At 38.0% G+C, this 13,049-nt stretch overlaps 2 protein-coding genes across 2 annotated transcripts; one reads left to right on the forward strand and one right to left on the reverse strand.

Annotated features, from left to right (window-relative positions):
- LOC308400403 (uncharacterized protein) lies at positions 1-5,725 on the forward strand. Its single transcript, XM_080888070.1, has 12 exons — positions 1-172; positions 721-746; positions 1,056-1,141; positions 1,290-1,322; positions 1,419-1,508; positions 1,920-1,991; positions 2,962-3,050; positions 3,163-3,265; positions 3,522-3,624; positions 3,704-3,756; positions 3,867-5,032; positions 5,141-5,725. Exons 2-11 carry the CDS (start codon positions 740-742, stop codon positions 3,963-3,965), a joined length of 735 nt encoding a protein of 244 aa, XP_080744196.1. The 5' UTR covers positions 1-172; positions 721-739; the 3' UTR covers positions 3,966-5,032; positions 5,141-5,725.
- Positions 4,359-12,098, reverse strand: LOC308399801 (uncharacterized protein; the record flags this gene model as incomplete). The annotated part of the gene is made up of 6 exons (XM_080887233.1): positions 12,048-12,098; positions 9,621-9,717; positions 9,137-9,247; positions 8,521-8,687; positions 7,486-8,188; positions 4,359-4,379 (listed from the first exon to the last, which is right to left on the reverse strand). The coding sequence occupies exons 2-6, from the start codon at positions 9,708-9,710 to the stop codon at positions 4,359-4,361; spliced, it is 1,092 nt and encodes a 363-aa protein (XP_080743359.1). The 5' UTR covers positions 9,711-9,717; positions 12,048-12,098.
- Positions 12,099-13,049: the final 951 nt, after the last annotated feature.

Here is a 13,049-nt window from a genome sequence, read left to right on the forward strand (position 1 = left end):
ACCAATCACCTTCTTGTGACGTCATTCCTTTGCGACTTCGAAATACCCGCCTTCGATTATTTCGAAATACAAGTGAAGAAGCGAAAAACCGCCGCCTGTCCGCCGAATTTGAAGTCAATTCGCCTGTCCGCCGAATTTGAAGTCAATTTAGGATACTTTCCTTTAATAAACGGTAAGCATTATACATATGTTCCTCACTTGGCTTGCTGTTTGTTTGCTAGCGATAGGCTACTTGACGACAGCATTAGCTAACCAGTGTTCCCCAACTTTTTGGGTGTTTCGTGGCCCGGGGATTGGGTCAGGCAAAATTGCAGTAGCTTCCCTGATCATTTTACAAACATAAGTGAAGAGAATCTGGACTAAAAGGCCTAGACTTATGGTTGTGTGCTGAATCTATGAATCAAACTATCACCTGGAAACATAATTAACTGGTCCATAGCTGTGAAACTGGACATGAGTTCTTGATTCTATGGAGATTAACAGTAATCCAGAAATTTACAAATTTGTCCTGGTACATCGCGTAAATGTTGTCCCAGGGACATCGCGTAAATGTTGTCCCTGGGACATTGTGTAGATGTTGTCCCTGGGACATCGTGTAAATGTTGTCCCAGGGACATCGTGTGATAGCTTGTAAATAATGGAATGAAAATTATTGATTGTTATTAACTTGTGAAAAAGAAGTGTAACAAATCCACATGTTATGTTCTTACACCCTTACAGAAACTGTGACTCCTTCACAATGTCAGGTAAATGTCAACTCATGTTGAATAATCAACCAATCAAGCCTTTTATTATCACATGCAATGTTACACGTACAACTGCAATGAAAATTTCACCCCCTTCTGACCATACATATATTGCTTAAACATCACATTGGGAAGACAGGTCGGAAACAGTTAGGAAGGTCAGAAAACAATTTAATTAATAGATGAGGGGAGAGGAGGAGAAAAAAGAACTACAACCAGACAAAGCTCCTAGAAGACTGAAATGGATGATGGTTGCAGCATGCAAAAAGAAAATGATATCTGTTGACTACAGCATATGCTTTCTCACAGATTACCTTGTGGGAGTAGCTGGACCAAACTCTATTGGTATTTCAAGTTTGAAATCCCTGTTTGACCAGACTAACATTTCAGATGAGGTACCTCTTGACATAAAAATCCTTTTATGTTGTCATAAAACTAATGTTAAATTCTGCTTTAAATACACTTTATTGTACAATTTACTTAATGAATCGTGTTCCTTAGTTCTGTTTTTATTTATATGTATTTATTTATTTGTTTTATAAGGTAATAGATGGCCTAATCTATTTGCAGTGTGAGGTATGTTGAAAAGCTTGTTTGATCATAATGACATAGCATGTTTACGTTTTTTGTAATGTATTTGAAAACATAGGTGTATTTATGTTATTTTTATAGAATTTCCCTCACATTTATCCAATACCAAGCCAAATCACTGGAAAAATTTTGGATGGGTCCACAAGAGCACAAAGTGCATACTTTTTGAAGGTATGACTTGGACTGTGGTAACTATGTTCTTATCACAAAGGGTTTATAAGTTGCCACTATAAACAAACAGCATTTTCCAAAATTGAAGCCTTGTCAGAAGAACCTGAAAAATACCTTTCTGAAACCTTTTCTGTGTAAAGACTTGTTCAAAAGCAATGCACACAGATTAAAACATTTCTGTCTTGGCCAACTGATAAAGAACACCAAAAATTTAGTGGTGCGTGTTGAGTCTGTGGTCTTGATTTGTTTTGTACACACTATAGAAATTAATTAATGTAAACCAAAAATGACACTTTCTATATGTTTGTGTATCTGCAGAATTAATTACAAGTCTCACCTGACAAGCTTTTGCAGTTTTGCAGTGTCATTCTTGACAGAAAAACATACTTGTCACATTATTTTTATTTCCAGAAAAACATCTTTCAGATGTATGAGAAATTGATTGGAGCCTGTCTGGAAAACGGCAGCCACTGGACCTTGTTTGTAAGTTGCACAGATTTTGCACTCTCTCTAGTGCATGATACTTTTCAGTGTCCCTCATTAGGAATTCTCAAGGCCCAAGCCTACCTGTCCTGGGGCAACCATATCACCTCAGTTGTACGGAAGGCCCAACAGCGCCTCTACTACCTGAGGAGACTGCGGAGCGCACACATTCCCAGATCTCTGATGTTGAACTTCTACAACTGTGCCATCAGCAGCGTTCTGACGTATGGATTTCTAGTGTGGTTCCCCAGCTGCACCAAGGCCGATCAGCAAGCACTCCAGCGGGTGGTGAAAGAAGCTGGCAGAATTATTGGAACAAGTCTGCCAGAGATCAGTAATATCTTCCCCACTCGCTGTCTGAGGAGGGTGCACAGTATCCTGCGGGACCAACATCACCCTGCGCGCCACCTTTTCCATCTGCTGCCCTCAGGGAGAAGGTACAGGTCTATACAGGCCAGAACATCCAGACTGGCCAACAGCCTGTATCCACAGGCTGTGAGGCTCCTGAACTCTCTGCCCCCCTCTCACGGACAATAACCATATCCAACTTCTTAATAGCAATGAACTGGTCTGCATTGGTGCATCATATCTTTATTCTCTTCCCCCTCCTGCCCCCCCCCCCCCCTCTTTCTTAAATAGATAACTATCATATCTGATATCATATCTCACAGTACAATAATATTGAATGGGTTGCATTGTTGTATTTTGTCATGTTTCTCAGGTCTTTGTCTGAATTTCTACGAACATTATTGCTAAGGATTGTCTTATTGCATTGGAGTCACACTGGGTTAAATATGTACACTTGGGTTTTAAGGGGTATTTATTATTTTCTTCTTTTTTTTGGGTTGTATGGAAGCCCCAAACGCAATTTCATTGTTCTTGACAATGACAATAAATAAATAAATAAATACTAAATACTAAATACTAAATACTAAATACTAAATACCATATCCATCTTTTTACAAAACAGTTTTGTGACATACCCAAGAGGACCATAGTCTATATGAATTCATTTGGCGAGTCGGAGGTCAGAAAAAGTGCGGTGTTGAAAAACTGGAGGTAATTAATTAACATATTTAACATAACATATTTAATTTAATTGAAATCATTACCGAACGTGGTTATTGATTTCTCTATATGCTTTTTATTTGTAATAACTGCGATCTCTCAGCTCATTTGCTTCAGCAAGAGGCTGCGCTGGAGAGTGGACCTTGTCACATGTGAGCCACCCACATCAACAGGATGGGAACTCATGTGGAGTGCATGTCATAATGGTACTGAAAACTATAGCTTTAACCTATATAAGTAATGTTTACATTTTTGCCTATTCAGTTTTTAAAGCCTTAGAGGCAGGATGGTAAAATCTCAATTTTTTTTGTAGATTGAACCATTTCAGCAGTAATGCTTTGCTTTGGTTGCTCTGTTTTTTTTTTTTTCTCGGGGGGGGTTAAAAACAAACAAACATTTCTTTGTTAATCTAATTCTTTTTGTTCTTTTTTTTTTTTTTTTTTTTTCTTCGTCAATTATTAGTGTGCCCAATCTCTCATTGACGGTAAAACACAAGTGGAGGAGTACAACACTGAAATCACAAAGCTCAGGTCCCGACTTTGCCACTACTTATTTTCCTCAATAGGTAAAGATAAAATTAGCTGCCTTCTTTTTCTCTAACATTGGAAAATGTAACTTGTACTTAAACAAATTATATTTTGCAGATCGAACTAGGAAGTGCAGTCAGTGCTGGTGTGTGATTGCAGCCAAAGACCGGGTACACTATGACATGTCCTTAGCCATATAGATTGTTTATTTAATGGACTTTGTTCATTTGTTTTTTGTTTGTTTATTTCTTCTTCTTTTTTCTTTTTTTTTAATTCACAGGTGCAGTGCCAGAAATGTGGTGCATACAAGCACATGCGTTGTTCAAAGTCTGTTTGTGGCATCTGTATCTTCTGTGAGAGTAAGTCACAATATAACTAAACAATGTCCAAAAATGTTTAAAGTGAATTTTTTTTTCGTAATTTTGCCTTTGCACACCAGGACTGTGTAATTAAAGTGGACGTTTCAAGATCCAGTTTTTACACAAAACTATTTTAGACATAACTGTGTCGTATTGTGGGGATTTCTCTTCACAATTAAATTGATATAGTGCTGTTTATATCATTCTTCTTTATGTAACAGCACAGTGCAGCACAGCAGAGGGAAAGGAGTTGTGCAGCATAGTGGGTGGCTATACAGGAGGAGCAATAGAAGTAGCCAGTGAAGAATGTCATCAGGGAAAGCATCAGGCAGCGAATGACAAAGGAAAAGTTCCTAAGGGAGAGAACATCTGCAGCAAATCGACAAGTAACAGTGAGATAGGAAGACTGACAGTCAGAGATGAAGGTACACAGACTGAAGACAAAGAAAAAGAAACAGAAGTATACGGCACAAGTCTGAGTACAGATAATGCTGCTGCTGATGATGTTGACAGGATCGATGCAGATACAGAATTTCAAACTGATTCAGAAGGAACTAGTACAGTTTACAGAGTGCATGGTCGCTTATCTGTACCAAGCTCAAAAAAGAAAACCTACACAATAACAGAAGACGAGATCAAGCGCAGAATCAACGCAGAGAACATGTCAGTTCATGTTTTCAGAGGTTTGATTGGGGTAGGTATACATTTCGTGATTTTGATGTCACCTGAAATAAATCCGGGTTACTCGTATCAATGAAGTGACAATGTGGCTGGAAATTGTGCATTTGCTGCAACATATACACAATTACACCATGTAAACAAAAGCATTTAACTTTGTGCGCGTGTGTGTGTCTCTCTCTGCTCTTTTGGTGTTTGCACTTTTTCTTTTTTAGGGCCGTAAAGCCAAACTGCCCGCAATGATTCTTGACAGGCCTAAGAAGGCCAAAACTAAAGTAACAGTGTTTAGTGTTCTGAGTGAAGAGGAGGCTGGGGAGCTAGCCCTCGGGTTTGCCGGAAGATTGGCCTGCGATGTCACAACAGACATGGTCTGTAAAGGCATCGACCATTCAAGTGCTGATATGACAAAGTAAGTTAGTAAAACAATATGAAAGTTGTATCTTTTTTGGTATTATTTGTCATTTCCCCGTATTTGGGTTATTGGTGTAACATTGTTAATCTTACTTTCTAATAACAGACAGACTCTTCTCAAAATCCAACACAATCTTAAACATGAGCTGACTGATTCCTCAACCTTCAGTTTGCTGACACACACCTTTGGCCCCGCTGCACTGGATTCTGTCATTTCATTCCTGTGTGAAAAACTTGATCTTGTTTCTTAAATAATGAAACCTTTTGTGACTTTTGTTTGTTCTGTAAATCAGAATCTTGAAAATTGTTCATTGTTGTTCTAAGTTTGTGTTAACTATTTGGCAAAAATGATTGGTTCCTAATCCAAACAGCATAATGACTGTTCTAACACATATCTTAAAAATGCTACAAAGAAAGAAAATTATCACATATGTTTCAATATGAATGTAATTGTGTCACACTCGGTTTGTAGTAGCTTTCCTGTTTTATTTTGAGTTTTGGTATGTTTACACTGTTATTTTTATTTCCCGTGTGTTCGTCTTCCCTTATTAGTTTTACTGTATTTAATTAGTCTGATTTAATAACTTATAATTATTTACTTTCCAGTGTGTATATATGCTCCTCGTTTGGATTATTGTTTGTTTGAGTTCTGCCTGTCTTTTCTATTAAAGATTTGGACTTTTGGACTATTAGTGGACCTCGTAGGTTTTTATTCTGTTCAATTGGTAATTGACTGGGTTTAATTTAGTGGCCTGGAAAACAGGCCGGAGGGGTCTGGTCATTTTAACCCCCTAAGACCCGAAATCTTCCATGGCATGCATTTTTAATTTCTCTTTGATATTTGGGCCGATTGGAACCCGATGAATGTAAAAAGAAAGAATTACCAGGTTTTGTTTTTTTTTTTACCTAATTTTTGTTTCTGAGAAAAATGAGAGCCACATATGAGGACATTAATTTGAAATTTCGATAGAACAGTTGCAGTATAATGTCCTCATAACTGTATATCAGGCACTTGTTGATCAAGATTTAGTATTTTGGTCTAAATAACCCAAAATGTGATGTCCACATGTGTGGACGCCAGGCTGGAGTAAAGTGTTAGAGCTATTTATACCTATGTAAACTTTTATACACTGGTTTTTACCTGTCTTGTTTCAGAAAGGTTTAAAAGGGTAATGTCCACAGTTTATTTGTTTATTTATTTGTTTGAATTCAACATATTTTATTAAAGTAATTGAGCTTGAACACAGAAAAAACTGAATCAAATAATCATAAAATCAAATCACTTGCACTATACTGAAGTCTAATCTACTCTGAGCTAATGCCGGTTTCCAACACTAATGATCGGGTGAAGGAGAGAGATGAGGGTGTGCACGGCCACTGGTGCTCTTATCCCTGTTCTTTGTGATACAATCCAACAGGAAAGCAGTCAAACCCTTGGACATTAGCCAAGTTAACGTTCACAAATATATACACACAGAGGAACTCTGAGCCCCAATGTCAGCATTAGCACAAACATGCCACTTCATACCAAATCTCAGTGTGAGGTCAGGTGTTAGTCTCATTCCATTATTCTGGCTATATTTTCTTACTCATTACTATTAAACTTATACTTAAGACTAACTATTAACAAAATCACACCCCAATAACTCTGTTATTACACTTTGTATTTAATCATAAAAAGGCTGGATGTTGAAACCTTTTACTTCTATTTTGTATGAGCCAGGATTCTCAACAGCTGATACTCTATGTCCAAAAAGTGACAGGTATCGTTTTATGGAGCAAAAAACTTAAGAGCGCATATTTTATAAATAATACCAACAATTACAAATGCAGACCTTTAATAGTAATAAGTAATCCTTTATTTATAATGCATAGCAATATAAAAATAGTAACATATGAAAATATTACAATGGGCACAGATGAATTTGTATCAAAAACAGCAACCAAGCCAAAGTAATGAATAACACACATAAATAACAACTGCTTGAGAGACCAAACAATTTCTTTTCAACTGTTCCTTGGCAGAAAGTTAAGACAGCTATTCAGCTTTAGGTTTCAATAAACAGAAGTAATGGATGCAGTCCCTTTGAAATGTCACACAAAAGTCTACTTGTGCATATACTTAGCTTTAACTCTTCTCTTTTTTGTTTTGTATTCCAAAAGGTTTTCATTTTCTCCAGAGGATGTCTCTCTTTCAGTGGTTATCGACTGTTCACATTCATTTTCACAGACTGTTGGAATGTCGATGCTGGCCGAACGTTTCTTGCTAGAATACAATGGCCTAATTTTGCGTGCATTATCTGTCGTCTTTATTTCGTACTGGCATATACTTTTGCCTACTTGTTTTGTTTTTAAGACATTTGTATGCAGTTCATCTATCATTGGAGTAATACCCTCTGGAATGAATGCCCACTGTTTAACTGTGTCTAAAACAGCATTTAGTTTTCCAACTGCATCTTCTGTGCATTTTTTGTCTTTGCTTTCAACTACAGGAGTGTCATTCAAAGTTGATAGAGGACTTTTCAGAGAGTTTTTCATTTGTTTAAAATGGCTACAAGCCACCTTCAGGCAAGCACATGTGTTATAGTGAGAGAACGTACAACAAGTGCACTGAAGTGTTTCAGCCGATGCAAAAAAACACAGATTTCCAAACAAACTTGGCATTTTTATCACTTTCAAGTCCTCACAGTGTACAAAGTAATGCCTTTCTTTCACTGCAATTCTTGCCAAGGTAGAAATGTCTGTTTCCATGTTTGGATAGATGTCATTGTCAGCCTCTGCTAATTTTGCAAGTAACACTAGATGCTTGCAAAGAAGTCCTCGTAAGCCATATGTACAGTTGCAGTAGGACTCAACAGGGCAGACATCATACACCATGTCTTCTCTTGACTCAGATGGGACTTGATATGCATTAACTCCATGGCTGTTCTTGACTGTAATTTTAAGAGCCCAACCACTTTCCATCAGTCTTGAAGCAGAGTCTGAAACTTGAGACAAGGTGTCAGCAAACCTGTTTTTCATGCGGCCCACATCTTGCAGGGTTTTTATGACTGACAAGTAGTCGTCGGCCTTCCCTAGGAGCACTTCAATCAGATCATCCAGACGCCTATTCTTGTAGCCAGATAAAAACTGGTATTTCAGGCGGTGGAAAAATCTGAAAAACAGTTATTTGAAATGATTAGTAACTGTAATTGAAGGAATTTAAAGTTTTAATCAAGACTGTATTATTTTTTTAAAAATTGGAATACCTATTGCACACGTCTTTTATAAAGGAATGCTCTGTGCCGGTTTAGCTGATTTAGGCAAATCCACCTACTCTGTTTTTTGTTGTGATAACATAAAAAACGCTGCTAGAATTTAAAGGATTTGCCTAAAACCTGTTCTGGCAATGACATGACGAACCTACTCAGTTTAGCCTCTTGGATTAAAGCATAATATCTTTTTTTCAGCAATACAATTGAATGAGGTCAAAATAATAAATCATACCTTTCAATCACATTGTTTGTTTCAGAACGAGCGTGACTGAAGCGACGGCCGTAGTCACACCACATGTGGCCAATGCCTTCCCAGTGCTTCTGAAAATACTGGCACACCAAAGGGTATTGCTTAAATGTCTGGCAGAACTCTGCTGATGTGGCTTTAAAGTCGTCCTCCTAAGAGAATTGGATGCAACAGAATATATTTCAATCCATTTAACAGACCTATTGAAATCTTTAATATTATGTATTGAAGCCCTTTTCCTTTTATTGAATAACATTAAGAATTTTAAGTTATTAATAATATGTCGTGTTTTTGTATTAAGAAGCAATTATTTCTTCCCTTACAATGGCTAAGAAGGAACACTAAACCTATAAGCATATTTGGTTTCAGCATCTGTCTGTGAAAGAATCCCACTCACAAGTTCTACTGCACAGTGGGTGACACAATGATGTTCTGCACAGCTTAAGTACTTGTTTTGATAAGCAAGATAAGAAGCCAGTTTTAGAAATTGTTTCAAAAATCTATTTTGTATCTCTCTGTAACTTTTTTTTAGCAACTGAAAGTTATTATGCTCTTAGTGTAATCAAGAAATCAAAATGTGAAATAGACAAATTACACTTACAGATGTGCAAGCTTTCAGCTTACAAAAGAAAGAAATGATTTCATTTCTCTTTTGGGTGTTAGAAAGCCCATGGACCCCGGACTCTGATTTTGAAAGCCATCGATTAACAGCCTGTGAATGTAAGAGAAAAAAAGTTAATCTGGAGAGAGAGACAGAGGAGCAGCTGTACAAAAAGCATAAAAGAAAGCTGACGTCCAAAAATAACTTTGTCACTCACTGGACAAGAGGACCTGTGCATTACAGAAATCAACCAGGCAAACATATTTTTAAATGTCAAAAAGAGCTTTGGGAAGCAGCCACCAGAAGATGAGTGCACTGTGGTCTTAAATGGATGGACATAGTCACTCAACATTTTATCCCTTTATATTCATTAACCTGAGTAGGTGAATATCACAATGAGGCAATTCATAACAACAGGACCCTGTTGTAAAAATGTGTTTCAGGTGCATCTTAGACAACGTGAAAAGAAAACAATGTGGTTTACCTGCAAGACATGGTACCAGCATAGAAGGATAGCTGACTCTGGAAAAACCTTCTGCAAAGCATTTATTTCCGCAAAGTCTTTGTCAACCATAAATGCTCTACAGAAAAAAAGAAAACACTAAATGAGATTAAACAGTATGAAAATGTTTTTGCTATCTCAAAGCACCACTTCAATGCCAAATTAAACATTTCAACTCACAAGTAGATATATAAAATACTGCATACAGCCTATAGGAATAACTTTAACAACTGGAAAGGAAAGTTTTTTGCAGCCCATGCTGCAGCTATAGCATTAGATTCTGGCATGTTATAACTTTTTTGAAAAGGAATTATTTCAAAATTAATAGCTGTCAATGTATTATTTACCTCGGGGAAGTTGGGAAATGCTCACAAACTATTCCAAGAACAGTTTCCAGGGTTTTCTGACTTTCGTTGCTGACAATAGCATAGGCCACAGGGACTCCATGCCCATGATCATCTCTTACAACAAGTGTGAATAAGGGAAATGAATACTGGTTAACGCAGTGCGTGGTGTCAACAAATACTAACTGTTTTGCATAGTTCTCCATGTTTGATTTCATTACAGGTGTCTGCAAAACAATCATTAGTTCTTGGTCAGATGTGTATGGTTGATAGAAGAGAACATGTTCTTGATGTTTTCCATTAAGTAAGGTATGTACACTTTGACTGTCTCCACAGTTAAAGTGCTTCTTCCTCATCATGCAGGTTCTAACACTGTCAATGTCACGTGGTGTGACAAAATGCTCTCTGTTGTGAAGATCTCTGTGTCCATGTTCTTTGGCCCATTTATGACATTCGGTTAGTATGATGGCTGGCTTAGTTCCAAGGGAAAGCAGTTCCTCAATCTTCCTCCTCAAATCACTGGAAATATTGTTGAAATGTGCGTCTTTTGGGTCCGAAGGATCATGCCCATCATGCTTATCATATGTACGCTGCACGATGACTGTGTGGTCTTTCCAACATTTGAGTACTTTAAATGAAACATAGGCCTTACAGCCCACTGCTCTGTAGCTGTTTCGACTTTTTTTCCCAGCTCTGATGCAGTTGAATTTGTAATAGTCTCTTTTCCTGTCTTTACCTGAGGCAACATTTAAACATTTATAATGTCCATGAAGGGTTAATGAGTTCAATTTTTCTAACACAACACTGAATGGGTCCTCCTGGCATTGTGACACATGCACACAAAGTTGTGTGTCTTTTCCAGTTCTTTTTTTTTCGTCATTCAGAACACTTCTTCTAATTATGTCGTCCATTTCTGGTGGAAAAATAACGAAGGTTTAATTAGTCAATATTCATTAATTCATTTTAACTTGTTGTGGGGTTTTTTGCAATACAATGTAAATATTAAATATAATATTAAAAAATATATATATATAAAATAATATAAAACAAACAGGGGCTAAAAGAAGCTAAACTTTCATATGGTATGTCTCTGGCAACTTTAACATGATGTCCCAGGGACAACATCTACACGATGTCCCAGGGCAACTTCTACATGATGTTCCAGGGACAACATTTACGCGATGTCCCAGGGACAACATTTACGCGATGTCCCAGGGACAACATTTACGCGATGTCTCAGGGACAACATTTACGCGATGTCTCAGGGACAACATTTACGCGATGTCCCAGGGACAACATCTACGCGATGTCCCAGGGCAACTTCTACATGATGTTCCAGGGACAACATTTACGCGATGTCCCAGGGACAACATTTACGCGATGTCCCAGGGACAACATTTACGCGATGTCTCAGGGACAACATTTACGCGATGTCTCAGGGACAACATTTACGCGATGTCCCAGGGACAACATTTACGCGATGTCCCAGGGACAACATTTACGCGATGTCTCAGGGACAACATTTACGCGATGTCTCAGGGACAACATCTACACGATGTCCCAGGGCAACTTCTACATGATGTTCCAGGGACAACATTTACGCGATGTCTCAGGGACAACATTTACGCGATGTCCCAGGGACAACATTTACGCGATGTCTCAGGGACAACATTTACGCGATGTCCCAGGGACAACATCTACGCGATGTCCCTGGGACAAATTTGTAAATTTCTGGATTACTGTTAATCTCCATAGAATCAAGAACTCATGTCCAGTTTCACAGCTATGGACCAGTTAATTATGTTTCCAGGTGATAGTTTGATTCATAGATTCAGCACACAACCATAAGTCTAGGCCTTTTAGTCCAGATTCTCTTCACTTATGTTTGTAAAATGATCAGGGAAGCTACTGCAATTTTGCCTGACCCAACCCCCAGGCCACGAAACACCCAAAAAGTTGGGGAACGCTGGTCTAGAGAACACTGGTTAGCTAATGCTGTCGTCAAGTAGCCTATCGCTAGCAAACAAACAGCAAGCCAAGTGAGGAACATATGTATAATGCTTACCGTTTATTAAAGGAAAGTATCCTAAATTGACTTCAAATTCGGCGGACAGGCAGCGGTTTTTCGCTTCTTCACTTGTATTTCGAAATACTCGAAGGCGGGTATTTCGAAGTCGCAAAGGAATGACGTCACAAGAAGGTGATTGGTCACTTGCAATGTTGAACCTGGAACAACATTAATTATGATGATGTGGGAACAATGCTGACACGAGGAAATCAGATCGTCCAGATAAACACACCCTTACAATATTGACCACAGAAACGTACAAGCAAGAACATTTTAACTGCTGGAACCATCTATTAAACTTCTTTATACATAAGCCATTTCTGTGACACTTAGACCCTGTGAGCAAGCATAGGTGACAGTGGGGAGGAAAAACTCCCTTTTAAGAGGGAGAAACCTCCGGCAGAACCAAGCTCAGTGAGGGGCCGCGGCCGTTCTAAGGGTTTTCTTAAGTATATCATTTAAAACTAACCAATTTGAAGTTTCCAATTCGTTTTCCAGAAATGTTTCATATCACGATTTCTTTTACATTACATCAGCTTTGTTTTGTTTCCTGGTGAAACAAAACAGTCGGCCTATAGATGAGAAAAACTGATGTATGCAACTTGGTTTCTTCGATAGTTTGGCTGCCTCCTTTATGAAAATTTCAGCAATCATATTTTCAATTGCTGGCTGATTTAATTCCAAGGCTAGCAAAGCTAATCCTGCATTTTTAAACTCTTTACACATGGCTTTGAAAATCACCTCATGGAAGTTTTTGAACTTCTCTAAGGGGATTTTATCAATATCATCCTTGATTTTAGCCCAGATGTTGTTGGTATGCTGGTTGTAGATGTCTGAAACTCTTTCCAGACTGATGACTTTGCCTGATTTTTTTACAGCTTGCTTAACGAGTTCTGCCATACAGTTTTCCACCAAAGATCTGTATTTTTCTTTGTTATCTACAGCCTGCATGGTGGCACGGCGGCCTTTGTCGATTGGAATTCTGCGCTTGGCAGTTTT

Source organism: Rhamphochromis sp. 'chilingali' (genome assembly GCF_963969265.1).
Source record: "Rhamphochromis sp. 'chilingali' genome assembly, chromosome: 7".
NCBI lineage: Eukaryota > Metazoa > Chordata > Actinopteri > Cichliformes > Cichlidae > Rhamphochromis > Rhamphochromis sp. 'chilingali'.